This window comes from Equus caballus, chromosome 10, assembly GCF_041296265.1.
Source record: "Equus caballus isolate H_3958 breed thoroughbred chromosome 10, TB-T2T, whole genome shotgun sequence".
Lineage (NCBI taxonomy): Eukaryota > Metazoa > Chordata > Mammalia > Perissodactyla > Equidae > Equus > Equus caballus.
Genome location: NC_091693.1, coordinates 25,244,552 through 25,257,446, shown reverse-complemented (window position 1 = coordinate 25,257,446; position 12,895 = coordinate 25,244,552). Strand labels below are relative to the sequence as shown.

The window sequence follows — 12,895 nt, the reverse complement described above, 5'->3', positions numbered from 1 at the left end:
TTCTGCCTCGCACCTCTAAAGCATTCCCTTAAGTCGGTGGTTCTCAAAGTATGGTTCAGAGACCAGCAGCAGCAGCACCTGGGAAATTATTACAAACGGAAATTCTCAGGCCTCCTGCCCCAGACCTTCTGAACCAGAAACCCCGAAGGTAGGGCCTAGGGATCTGTCTTGTAAAGTACTCTTTAGGTGATTCTGACGCAGGTTGAAGTTAGAACCACAGCTCTAATACACTTTACACTGCCTCCTCCTATACTGTCTATAAGCCTCGCCCCTAACTCGGTCCCCACCCCCTAAGCAGTTAGGACCAGTTCTACTCAGCCGTTCCTACTAACTCCCCCTCTCTCAGGGACTTCTTTAGTTACTCCTCTCTTAGGTGCCTCCTTCTCTCCCCTTGGCCTGAACAGCCTGAATGCCCACGGCTCAGCATCTTCTCCTAACAGTTAAGTCCCACCTCTCCTGACACCTTGCTCTCCCGCAGTTTCCCCTTGAAGCCTCTCCCTTCAGATAAACGCTATCTACTCCCTCTAAATGCTCTCTCACTTTCTGACCGCCTGCCTCTGAACCAACTTAAGCCCCACTCCGGTTCTCAGCACCTTCTCCTAAGCCCCGCCCGTAGTTCTCACCTCCTGCCCCATAAGCCTTGCCCCTCAGTTCCAGCCCCGCCTCCTGCTCCCTCAGCCCCGCCCCCCGGGCCACACCCCCTCATCTACCTAAGCCCTACCACAGCTGTCAGTCGTGCCCACTACCCTCAACTCAGTTTTTCTTTGCAAACAGGGTCAAGACAAAAAGATGGGGCAAAGCGGTAGCTGCAGAATTTCCGGGAATCCGGCTGGCATGGGAAAGGGGACCTAGGGTCACGTTTGCACAGAAGATTCAATGTTTTACTTAAAGTGGATATTTATGGGGGGTACTTTGAGGTCTGTTGGAGATGGCAGAGGAGACAAAGGCACCGAGTTAATGAGGCACAAGACATGGAGTCTCCCCAAATTCCATGTGCTCCTTTTGGGGTGGTGTAGCAGTGGAAAAACATTTGAGGGGAGGAGAAGGGGGGCAGCCATGCTACCATCACTGAACACACACAGGAAGCCAGTAGGCAGAGATTTATTTCCACAGCCCCTGCCTCCAAGGGCCTGTTAGTCCGCGGGAAGATGGCAGGAGGCAGCAAGAACCAGAAGTTTAGGTCCTCACCCTCAAGCCCCTCCCACAACGGGAAGACCGCCAGACAGGAGAGTGTCCCGACCTCCCAGCCCAGGCCCAGCACCAGCCGAACTCCCAGCTCTAAACCCGGCCCGGGGAGCGGTAGCTGGGGGTGTGGGTCAGGCCAGCTCTTTGCCCTCCAACTCCTCCTCATCAGCCCCTGCCGTGGCCGGGATGCCCTCGTCGTCCCACGGTGGTTGAGGCCCTGGGTCCGGGGGGCACAGGGGTGCCCCCATGGCCTCAGGGTGCTTGCGTTTGGCATGGCGCCGGAGAGTGTTGGCCTCCGTGAAGCGCAGCCGGCAGACCGGGCACTGGTAGGGGCGCTCCCCGGAGTGGACGCGGTGGTGATGGGCCAGCTCGCCCGCCTCGCGGAAGCGGCGGGGGCACAGCGGGCAGCGGAAGGGCCGCAGGCCGGCATGGATGTTGCAGTGCCGCCGCAGGTGGCTGGACCGCTTGAAGGTCTTGCCGCAATCCTTGCACTCGTGCGGCTTCAGCTCTGAGTGCGAGATGCTGTGGCGCTCCAGGTCGGAGAGGTAGGGGAAGGCCCGCAGGCACACCGGGCAGAAGTGCGGGGCCTTCTTAGGGCCAGAGCCCTCAGGCCCGCCTGCCGCTGACCCTTCAGAGACTGTGTAGGGCACACCCTGATCATCGATCAACAGGAGGTCGCTGCCACCGCCGCTGCCCACGGGGGCTGTCACCCCCTGCGCCAGCGGGGGCTCCTGCCCCGACTTGGGGGGGCGGCCCCGCTTGCGAGGGAGGGAGGCCTTGAGCGTCCGATTCGAGGAGGTGGGCCCCCCAGGACGTCGGCCTCGGCGGCCCCGGGGAACAGGAGGAGGTAAGGCCAGAGGTTTCTCTTCCTCCCCGGGCAAAGGCGAAGGCAACGGGTCTGGGCTGGGGCTGTCCATTGAGCAGTGGGGGGCTTGGGTCTGGGCACTGGAGCCGGGCTAAGAGGAGAGAGGGGGCAGCCGTCAGTGCGGGGAGGGTCTGGAGCACCCCTTGTCCCCCAACGCCTCGCCATCCCTGGGTCCGAGTCTCTTGACCTGGGCATGGCTGACATTCACTTCGACACGTAATTATAGTCACGCTGGTGGGTAAAATAGCAGGATAGTTCTGTACCACCTGGTAAGCAAGCACTGCCCCCAGCCCCACGGTACACCGTAAGCCTCCCTGACCCCTCCCCTGGATCTAGACGTTCAGGGTCAACTTGAGCCAAAATAATGGAAAATCGTCCAGGGAGGGTAGAGTCCCAACAGAGGGTGCAGGTTAGTATTGCAATCCTCAAAACTGAGAGCCCATAAAACCCCAGAGCCATACAGGCCTCTGAAATGTTTTTGTCCCCACTCCTATCTGGCAGAATGGGAGGGGGAGGGTCTTCCAAGAAGAAAAGAAAAGGGGTCTGGAAGAAGAAAGGCACTGGTTTCGGGTGGTGCTTGGCCCTGAGGCGTGAAGGAGGAAATTTTTTGGAGCTGTTAATAGTCTGGGCTCCAGAGTGAGAGGTTCTGGGTTCGCTTCCCGAGTCTGTCACTTACTCTTTTTTTTGAGGAAGATTAGCCCTGAGCTAACTACTGCCAATCCTCCTCTTTTTGCTGAGGAAGACTGGCCCTGAGCTAACATCTGTGCCCATCTTCCTCTACTCTATATGTGGGATGCCTACCACAGCATGGCTTGCCAAGCGGTGCCATGTCCGCACCCGGGATCCCAACGGGCAAACCCCGTGCCGCCAAAGCGGAACGTGTGAACTTAACCGCTGCGCCACTGGGGCCAGCCCCACTTACTCTTTGAACCGCCCTGGACAAGGTACTCACCTCTCTGAGCCTCAGTTAAGCCTTTTGCAAAACAGGATGAATAGTTCCACCTACAGGCAACGTGCTAAGGATAATACGCATAAAGCCAAGTGCTCAGTACCAGGCAGCACTTAGGGGACGTTAGCTCTTACTATCTTGGTGAGTAGCTAAGCCCCACACCGACCCTCTGAATAAGGGTAAATCACCCCCATTTTGCAAATGGGGAAACCGAGGCACCAGAAAGCCAAGTCAGATGCCCACCCTCCCTCTGCCAGTAAGCAGCAGGGCCAAGACTCAAACCAGATCTTGCGGACCCCAATGGCCCAGGGAGGGATAAGAAGTGGACCCAAGGAGACATCATGGGGTCCCTTGGTCTTGGGTTAGAATCCAGCTCTGCCACTAATTAACAAGTGGCTTTGCCTCTCTGAGCCAGTTTCCCCTTTGTAAAACGGATATAACAAGGTTGTCGGATGGCACACAGTAAGCACTCAATAAACTGCTATCACGCCCCCCATCATCATCATCAGAGCCTGGGATCAGGGGACTGGGGTGTAATAAAGGGGAGGGAAAAGGAGGCACAGGTGCAATCAGGAGCAGAGGCTGCAGGTACCACTGCACCCCCTCGGAACAGGCACATAGACTGAGGTCCAGAGAGGGGCAGCCACTTTTCCATGATCACAGGGTGCCCTCCGGTGGGAGGGGGCTGGACTAGAACCTGGGTCTCTGGAACGATGCCCTCGCCCCTCGCCCTCCGTCCGCCCCGTGCAGGCGCGCGCCCGTCGGCCCCGAGCGCGGGGCGGGCCCTGCGGGGGCGGCGGCCAATGAGCAGCGCCGGGCCGCGGACGGCGAGGGCCGCCAGGAAGGGGGTCTGCGCGCGCGCGCCCGGGCCGGCACCACGGGGCGCGAGGTCGGCGCGCGCGCCGGGGCGAGCGCGGGAGCGGGAGCAGGTGTAGGGGGCGCGCTGCACGAGCGCGCGGCCCCGGGCGTCCCCTCCCTCCGCTCCCCTCCCCCCGCCCGCGCCCCCCGCCTCTCGGGTACCTCATTTGCATGTCGCCGGGGCTCGCGAGTGTGCGCGCGCGGGGGGCGACGGGGCTGGCGCGTGGGAAGGGGCGGGGGCCAGGGGGCCCTGCCCCTCGGCGGCGCGCGCGCGGGACGGCCCCACCCCTCGGAGCGGACGCCCGGCGGCCCCGCCCTCCCCTCCCCCTCCTCCTTCCCCTCCCCGTCGGGCCCGCGCCCGCGGGAAACAAAGGGGACGCGCTGGGTCCTAAGGACCGGTCACGTCCACTCCCGCAAACTGCGCCTGCGCACCCATCGCCCTTGCTGGCCCCTTGCGGGAAATAACCCCACCAGCACATCCCCAACCACGTAGCAATGTCTTTCCTCCCACAAAGCTCCCAGCCGGTGACCCAATCAAAGACAGGTACCGAAAGGATGAGGAACGGGAAAATGGCTGCTCGTTCCCGTAATTAACATGGCGCCTGATAGGCTTCAAAGCCCACTGGAAGGCTAAACACAAGATGGAGCCTGCTCTTTCGTCCTATCTCTGTATCGCAGTCGGGCAACTTCGATTTGTCTTTTCTCCGGATGCAACTCTACTTCCTACTCACGAGGAGCCTGAGGCTGCGAAAAGGAAATCGAATATGTCCTTAGCTGCGTTATCACCCGCCAGCGATGGGAGGAGCCTCGCGCCGAGCCTGTTGCCCTTAGTCTGTATGGCGCCGGGGGTCACCCGAAGCCCCGCCCCTTCTCCCTGCCCTCACCCAAGATGGCGCCAAGCCGGCTTCTCTAACCCCCAGTGCTGGGAAAGGGACGGGAAAGAGGCACAAGGGCGGGCGGCCGGGAGGGGGAAGCCAAGAGGGCGGGAGAAAGGGGGAGTGCGGGGGAGAAGGGAGCCGAGGCGGAAGTCGAGGGGCCCCCCGGGTGGAAGTGACGCTGCCCCCGCTGCCCAAAATGTCGGCGCCCAGAGGGAGGTGTAAGTAATTAAAGAGGAAAGCCGACTGACTTTCCCGGCCTCCCGGGGCCGCCCCAGGGCTCCAGAACCCCCGCTCCGTACGAGCGAGGTGGACTCGCCCGGCCGCGGGTCTCGCCTGACCTGCCCCCTCCCCGGGCGCCTGGGGCCGCACCTTTTAGGGACAGGAGGGAGGGGCACAAAAGGCCGGCTCTAGGGGCCTGGGTCCTTGAGCCGACTGAGGAGGGGGGGCCGGCCCCGCAGGCTACCGGGTGGGGAGGAGGCGGGGCTTAGTAACTGCTGGGGCGGAGCAATGGCTGGGAGGAGCCTGAGCGGGCGTGGCTTAGACTGGAAGTGGGCGGGGCTTGTTAGAGGGAGCGGAGCTGTGGGTGCAAAGTGGGAGGGGCTTAGGCGAAGGGGTGGGGTTTGGTAAAGGGGCGTGGCTCAAAGAGAATGGTAGGACGGCCCTTGGTTGAGGGTCTGAATTGGGGCTGAGTGGGGAAAGGGGCTCGGGGCGAAGGTGGGAGGAGCTTAGAGTAGAAGGGGTGGAGCTTGTCTGGAGGTATAGCTTAGAGAAAGTGGTGGGCATAATGAGGGAGTGGGTTAGGCGTGTGATTTGGGGAGTTTTGGTGGAAATATCCTCTTTACACTGCAGGTGAAATGTCTTAGACGAAATGGGGCAGGACTCACAGGGACTGAGAAAGTGAGAGGGGTTAAGTGGAGGGGATCTTGGAAAGGACTGAGCTTTGTTTAGAGGCTGGGTTGAAGGGAAAAGTTGAGTGGGGTTTTGGGGGCAGATCTTAGTGAAGAGATAGTGGGACTCCAAGAGGGATCTCGGAGGAACTTCGCGGATAGTAGTAATCAAAACAGCCTACCTGTTGAGTCTGCTGTGCGCCCACCTAAGTAAGCACGCAGCACACATTGCCACAATTTTGCTTAGTCCTCACCACCACTCCATGAGGTAGGTTCTCCTATTATCCCCATTTTGCGCACGGAAAGAATTTCAGTTGGTTTTATCCGAGGTTCCAGGGCTAGCTCTGGGCGCCCTGGAAGGTTCACTCAAGTGTGCTTAGCCCCACATCTTTGTCCTCTAATTCAATAAGAACGTGTATCTTCCTCTGAAGATGGCTTTCGTCTTCAAAGAAGAGTGGGAGGGGCTTTCGGAGGGCAAGGGACTTGTCAAAGGAATACAAGAGGCTCCGGGAACAGTGTGCCGAGTTTGGAAGAAGTAGGCGGGACCTGAACAAGAGGGGGTGGGGCTTACCCACAGTGGGTGGGGCTTGGAGAGGAGCAGTGGTCCGTTCGAAAAGAGGGGGAGAGGCTTCAAAACACTCAGTGACGAAGAAGCGACTAGGCGGTGATTATGGCGATTGGAAAATAAGTGGGAGAAGGGTTTGAAGGAGAGTGGGAGGAGCTTAAAGGGCAGTGGGCGTGGCTTTGAGGTGGGCGTGGCTTTGAGGTGGGCGTGGCTCCCAGGCGACAGGTTGCGGGTCTGCGAGTCCAAGGAGCCTGGTGGGGCAGCGCTGATGGGGAGGTGACTCCCTCACCCGCCCTCCCTGTCTCCCCCTGCCCCAGAGAGCCGCTGCCCTCGCGCCGCGCCACCATGGATGAGGCCCCGCTGCCAGCGCCCCCGGTCCCCGCCCCGGCCCCGGCCCCCGCGCCGCCCGCTGCCGCCCCCCGCGTGCCGTTTCACTGCAGTGAGTGTGGCAAGAGCTTCCGCTACCGCTCGGACCTGCGGCGCCACTTCGCCCGGCACACTGCGCTCAAACCCCACGCGTGTCCGCGCTGCGGCAAGGGCTTCAAGCACAGCTTCAACCTGGCCAACCACCTGCGCTCGCACACCGGCGAGCGGCCCTACCGCTGCTCCGCCTGCCCCAAGGGGTTCCGAGACTCCACCGGCCTGCTGCACCACCAGGTGAGTCCCGCAGGCCGGCCCCTGGGCCGCACGAAGTGAACCGTTCACCGGAAACGCACTGCACCTGTACGCTTCTCTCCTCCCCTGCTCATACCCCAACACCCCAGCATCTGCAATTTTCTTTATCATTCGCTTACCGTTTTTAAAAATAGATTTACCAGGGCCAGCCCCCATGGCCTAGTGGTTAAGTTCAGAGCTCTTTGCTTCTGGGGCAGACCTACACCACTCATGTGTCAGTGGCCATGCTCTGGCAGCAGCTAACATACAAAACAGAGAAAGACTGGCAACAGATGTCAGCTCAGGGTGAATCTTCCTCAGCAAAAGAAAAAAGAAACAAATTTATTCGTTCAGTGATTATTGAATGCTTTCCCTGCTCCCAACACCTGGTCACCAAGGTGAAATCAATTAAGTCTGTCCCTTTGGAGAACTGACATTCCATTGGAGGTGGTCAGTAGCTAGGCAGATGATCAACAAGGAAGCAAATGCACAGACAGAATGTTCTGGAAAGGGAGAAGTGTTGGGAAGAAAATTTTTTAAAAAGAACAAGAAGTCAATGTCAAGAGTAAAGAGTGGACAGCTATGAGTTACCGGACAAGGTGGGGAAGGTCAGGGCAGGGTGATATTTGAGCTGAGACTAAAGTATGAGCAGGAGTCCGGCATGGGAACAGCATTCCAGGCAGAGGGAATAGCAAGTGCAGAGGCCCTGAGGTGGGAAGAAGCTTGGTGTGTTCAAGGAAGTGATGGGAGACTGTGTGGTTGGGTGGAGCGAGCCTGGGGCAGAGCAGGAGGAGGTGAGGTGGAAGTCACGTACAACCTTCCCGGCTGTTGTAAGGAGCTGGGATATCATTCTGTGTGCCAGACACTCACGCTACGAGGGTAAGTAAAACCAGACATATCATTGGTCTTTCACACTTGTCCCCTCCTCTCTGACCCTGTGGCATCTGTCTTAGTTCACGACCTCACATCCTGGATGTTGGCCCCAACTTTCTAAGTGATCTTCCTACCTCTTGTCTCTCCCCATCACATTCAGCCTCTGCGAATGTCACAGAGTGACCAGGAACACCTCCCCCGCCCCCCAAAACCCCTGATCCTTAGGATGACGGGGGAGCTCCTTAACTTGATGTAACATTCACAGCCCTCTGAGGTCTCACCCCTGCCCACTGGTAGGTTATAATACAACTGAGCATTTAAGGAGCACCTACCGTATGCAGGCTCAGTGCTAGGCTCTTTAAAAAAGAGACGAGACAAACAGACACGGTCCACCCCTTTCATGCCCTCCCAGAGCCAAGAGTCTAGTGAGGGAAACATTAATGCAACAACCAGGTTAATAAATGTCAAATTGTAATTGAGACATGTGAGGGCAGAGGGTAACTGTATTCCGAGGCTAATACAAGAGACCTGAAGTGGTCTGGGTCGGGGCTGGGGATGGTGGTGGTTTTCTGAAGAAAGAGGTGATGGACGGGCCGCCTCTGAGGAGTGGGAGGGCAGTAACCAGGCAGCGGCACGGTGCAGGCAGGAAGGGCTTTCCAGCCTCGGGGGCAGGATGTGCACTCTCCAGGAAGCGAGGCAGGCTTCTGAGGAGCTGGAGAAAGGCTGGTGTGGCTGGAGCACAGAGCACCAGGGACAGGGTGGCCCAGGAGAAAGTGGGAGATCCTACTGGGCCTGTGGCACCTACTCTGTGCCAGATTCTGGACCAAATTCAATATGGTCCCTATTTTCACCACCCTTACCTGATGGGGAGACAGACAACACCCAACCCGATGTAGATACTAAGTGTGACATGAGCCATAAGCTCTGAAGAGAGAGGGTGGGTGCAATGAGAGAATAATGTGGCCAACCAGGGGCCTAGATTCAGGGGAGGATTTTCGAGGAGCTGAGAGATAAACTGAGACTTACAGGACAAGAGAAGAGCCTGTCATTGGAAAGAGCCTTCCAGGCAGAGAGAACAGCACATACAAAGGTCCTGAGGCCAGCGCAACCATGTTGGGTCAAAAAGTCAGAGTGGAGAGAGAAGAAAATCAGTGACAGGATAGAGTTCACTGCACCCACAGGGTACTCCTGTCACATCACCACATCTAGAGTCAGAGTGGCAAAGGGTACCACTCCCAGTCCCTTCTTCAGATCCATGCCCCTGGTAGGCATGACTAATCAAGCACTGCACTCCACATCCAGCCTCACAGCTCTCCCTACAGCTCTCCAGGCAGACACTACCAGTCAATAGGACTGTGTGTTCAGATCTGTCTCTGCTACTGCAGGACTCTTAAATAAACAACAAGGGCCAATATCGATAGAGACCTCTGTGAGGCACGGTCTCACTGGCCACATTTCAAGGCTCAATAGCCACATGTGGCTGGTGGATGCCATTTTGGACAGTACAGATATAGAACATTTCCATCATGGCAGAAAGTTCTATCAGACAGTTTTGCTCTAGAAAGTTGGACATTTACCTTGAAAAGCTACCTCCCACCCCAGGGGATTATGAAAGGCCCTCTCCACCTCCCCCCAAACATCGACTGGTTTAGAGGACATCCATAGGACATGGGGAAGTTTGTCAATAATAATTCTAGTTTCTAGGAATTCAGTAGTTATTTTGTGATGATTTTGCCCTATCCTCATAGCAAGGCTGTGAGATGGCACATCTCATTGTGCCCATTTTACAGAGGAGAAAAGCAGAGTCCCAGAGATGCAGTTCCTTATCCAAGTTTTCACTGAGGGTAGAAGGCAGAGATGGGATTCGAACCCAGGTCTGTCGGTGCTCAGAGCCCTCGTACTTAGCCACCTTCCCAGAGAGTCCCAAACTCCTAGATGGGCTTGTTGAAAATGAGTAGGAGTTAGGAAGAGTGGGGAGGAAGAGTTTCCCAGTCTGAGGGAACAGCACGTGCAAAGGTCCTGAGGCTGGAGGAACTAAAAGCATGCTAGCACAGCCCAAAGCAGAGAACGAGAGTGAGAAGCTTGAAGCTGGGTCTTGGCCCTGTAGGTGTGGCAGGCAGCGCGGGCCGCATCCCTCTGGGAGTCCAGGAATCTGTCCTGTGGGCTAGACCCTCAGCCCTGATGCTGTGCTCTCCCTCCCACCCTCCCAGGTCGTCCACACTGGTGAGAAGCCCTACTGCTGCCTGGTCTGCGAGCTCCGCTTCTCCTCACGCTCCAGCCTGGGCCGCCACCTCAAGCGCCAGCACCGGGGGGTGCTCCCGTCCCCGCTGCAGCCCGGCCCAGGCCTGCCGGCCCTGAGCGCACCCTGCTCGGTCTGCTGCAACGTGGGGCCCTGCTCGGTGTGCGGGGGCTCGGGGACCGGCGGCGGAGAGGGCCCGGAGGGGGCAGGCGCGGGCCCGGGCAGCTGGGGGCTGGCGGAGGCGGCAGCTGCAGCGGCGGCCTCGCTGCCCCCATTCGCCTGCGGCGCCTGCGCCAGGCGCTTCGACCACGGCCGCGAGCTGGCGGCCCACTGGGCAGCGCACACCGACGTGAAGCCCTTCAAGTGCCCGCGCTGCGAGCGCGACTTCAACGCCCCGGCGCTCCTGGAGCGGCACAAGCTGACGCACGACCTGCAGGGGCCCGGCGCGCCCCCCGCGCAGGCCTGGGCCTCGGGGGGCGCCGCCGCCGGGCCCGAGACAGCCGGCGAGGGGGGCGCAGCGGAGGCAGGGGACGCCCAACCGGCCTGGGACGGCGGGCCGCTCCGGGGCCGCGCGGGGGGCGGCGTGCCCGAGCTGGGGGCGCTGCTGCCCGAGGGCGGCGGGGAGGCCCCTGCGCCCGCGGCCGCGGCCGAGCCGTCGGAAGATACCCTGTACCAGTGCGACTGCGGGACCTTCTTCGCGTCCGCGCCGGCGCTGGCCAGCCACCTGGAGGCGCACTCGGGCCCGGCCGCCTACGGCTGCGGCCACTGCGGGGCGCTGTACGCGACCCTGGCGGCGCTGGAGGAGCACCGGCGCGCCAGCCACGGCGAGGGCGGCGGCGCGGAGGCGGCCGCGGCGGCCCCAGACGGGGAGCCCGCGCCCGGGGAGCCCGCGTCCGGCTCGGGCCGCGGCAAGAAGATCTTCGGCTGCTCCGAGTGCGAGAAGCTGTTCCGCTCGCCGCGCGACCTGGAGCGGCACGTGCTGGTGCACACGGGCGAGAAGCCGTTCCCGTGCCTCGAGTGCGGCAAGTTCTTCCGCCACGAGTGCTACCTCAAGCGCCACCGGCTGCTGCACGGCACCGAGCGGCCCTTCCCCTGCCACATCTGCGGCAAGGGCTTCATCACGCTCAGCAACCTCTCTAGGCACCTGAAGCTGCACCGGGGCATGGACTGACGCGGCCCCCCACGCCCCTTCCCCCGGGCTGGACGCAGGGCCGGCGCCAGGGGACCCCCCCAAAGCCAGACTCGGGCCCTCAGATGAGGGGACCCCGGCTGGAGAGATGGAGCCACCGAACCCCGACCCAGGCCCCTGAGCTGGGGGACAGCAAATAAACAGAGACAGTCCTCACCTCGGGGCCCGGATCTACGGGGAGACTCCTGAGCTTGAGGCCCCTGGAATACGTGCTGTGCACCCCCAAATCAACAGGCCCCTGAGCTGCGGGGACCTAGGAATGAAAAACGGGTCTCCCCAAGTACTTCTCATCTTGAGGGCCCTAATAATTACAGATGGGCACCCCTCCCGCAAGGGAGGGCTGTCCCTCCCCCTGAGAGCCATCATTCCCAACGACCTTGATCTGGAGAATGTGGGGGACCATGTCCCCGAGTTTCCCTGGATCCCCTCCAAATGCTACCCACCAGTCACTGGTGCCCCCAGAAAATGGATATAGTCGGAATCTGCCTTCCCCTCCCCCACGCCCCATTTCATTCCCTATGCGGAAAGAGGACCAGGGTAGATGCCCCCTGCCCTCAACGCCCCTTCCCAATTAGGTCTCTCTCCCCTACTGCGGAATGGATAAACCCTAATGAGCTTCCCCACCCTCAAACGCTAGAATAGGCTGGTTGGAAATCCCCCCGCCCAGTAGGATGGACTGATCCAGATACACACACCCCTGTCCACTGGAATAGGCTGGTCCAGGTTAGGGCCTGCACCACATCCTCCTTAGAATATGGCAGACACTCCTCCCCTTCCTCTAGAGAGTGGACCGGTCCACATCATCCCCATCCTGTGAACTCATCTGAGTGGGAGGTGGAGGACATTGGGGTTTCTCTCCCACTCTGCTGTAGCTCCTGTCGGTCTTTCTCTTCATCTGTCAGTTCGTCTGTCTCTGTGTTCCTCCCAACCCCAAGGGGAAGGCCATTTTGGCTAAAGGGTTCCTCCCTGTGAGCCTCGACCTCACCCCCTCGTCCCACTCCTCAATGTCTCCAGGACCCCAATAAACCTCGTCCTGTCTATCACTGTCGTCTCATTTTCTGACCCTTGGCTCCAGAGAGATGGAGATTTCTCCCTCCCTGACTTAGGGCAGGCCCCTAAATAGAGACAGATTCTTCATCCCTCCTGAGAATTTTAGATAGTGCATGACCCTTAAAATCAGAGATGGTGGAAGTCCCATCTAAATGGAACCCTGCCCCTTAAACATGAGATCCACCTCTGAGAGGGACAGGCCCCTGAGAAATCAAACACGCCCTTTAGAAATCATCGATCCCATAGGATATGTCCCCCCAAAGCCAATCTGTCTTCTTAGACACCAGTTGCTACCCCTTGGAAGAGGCCCCACCCCTTACACTCTGCCACCCAGCAACGGAATTTGTAGATTAGACGCTCATCTAGCATCCTAGAATAGGATCTGCCCATCACGGAATGGGTGGGCTCTCCAGGTTGTCTCCTAGGCACTGGACCCCATTCCTGTACTGAGGGCCTGTTCCATGCCAGGCCTTGCAACCTGCTCTGGGGATCCAGAAGTGAACAAAATAACTCCTCATGGAGTTGATATTCTAGTTCATGAGCGATGGGTTAGAAAAAGAGTAGTCAAACGAAGAGGGTCATATCAGATGGTTATTAGCACTCTGAAGGAAATGAGGAAGGACGCTAAGAAAGTAGGTGGCTGGGCTATACCAGCCAAGGTAGGGTGGTTCCAGTGGGCTTCTCGGCAGAGATAACATTTGAT

The 12,895-nt window shown here is 59.3% G+C and overlaps 2 protein-coding genes across 6 annotated transcripts; one reads left to right on the top strand and one right to left on the bottom strand.

Moving 5' to 3' along the window:
* Positions 1 to 1,085: 1,085 nt before the first annotated feature.
* Positions 1,086 to 4,539, bottom strand: ZNF524 (zinc finger protein 524). 4 transcript variants are annotated; one of them, XM_070223456.1, is made up of 3 exons: positions 4,406 to 4,539; positions 3,003 to 3,066; positions 1,086 to 2,141 (listed from the first exon to the last, which is right to left on the bottom strand). In XM_070223456.1, the coding sequence occupies exon 3, from the start codon at positions 2,100 to 2,102 to the stop codon at positions 1,317 to 1,319; it is 786 nt and encodes a 261-aa protein (XP_070079557.1). In that variant the 5' UTR covers positions 2,103 to 2,141; positions 3,003 to 3,066; positions 4,406 to 4,539; the 3' UTR covers positions 1,086 to 1,316. The 4 variants fall into 4 exon arrangements, with proteins under 4 accessions (XP_070079557.1, XP_023506328.1, XP_005596613.1 ...); XM_023650560.2 differs by lacking the exon at positions 4,406 to 4,539 and adding an exon at positions 4,020 to 4,165; XM_005596556.4 differs by lacking the exon at positions 3,003 to 3,066 and having other exon boundaries at positions 4,406 to 4,538.
* FIZ1 (FLT3 interacting zinc finger 1) lies at positions 4,499 to 12,182 on the top strand. 2 transcript variants are annotated; one of them, XM_023650553.2, is made up of 3 exons: positions 4,499 to 4,953; positions 6,505 to 6,844; positions 9,925 to 12,182. In XM_023650553.2, the coding sequence occupies exons 1-3, from the start codon at positions 4,499 to 4,501 to the stop codon at positions 11,122 to 11,124; spliced, it is 1,995 nt and encodes a 664-aa protein (XP_023506321.2). In that variant the 3' UTR covers positions 11,125 to 12,182. The 2 variants fall into 2 exon arrangements, with proteins under 2 accessions (XP_023506321.2, XP_023506322.2); XM_023650554.2 differs by lacking the exon at positions 4,499 to 4,953 and adding an exon at positions 5,140 to 5,890.
* The last annotated feature ends 713 nt before the right edge of the window (positions 12,183 to 12,895 follow it).

What these genes read in the sequence shown, in the direction of transcription:
- ZNF524 (XM_070223456.1), bottom strand. Translation starts at nt 2,102, where the DNA reads ATGGACAGCCCCAGCCCAGACCCGTTGCCTTCGCCTTTGCCCGGGGAG.
- FIZ1 (XM_023650553.2), top strand. Translation starts at nt 4,499, where the DNA reads ATGGAGCCTGCTCTTTCGTCCTATCTCTGTATCGCAGTCGGGCAACTT. An exon ending in GTCGGCGCCCAGAGGGAGGT is followed by an intron (nt 4,954 to 6,504) that starts GTAAGTAATTAA and finishes CCCCTGCCCCAG; the next exon opens with AGAGCCGCTGCCCTCGCGCC. An exon ending in CCGGCCTGCTGCACCACCAG is followed by an intron (nt 6,845 to 9,924) that starts GTGAGTCCCGCA and finishes CCACCCTCCCAG; the next exon opens with GTCGTCCACACTGGTGAGAA.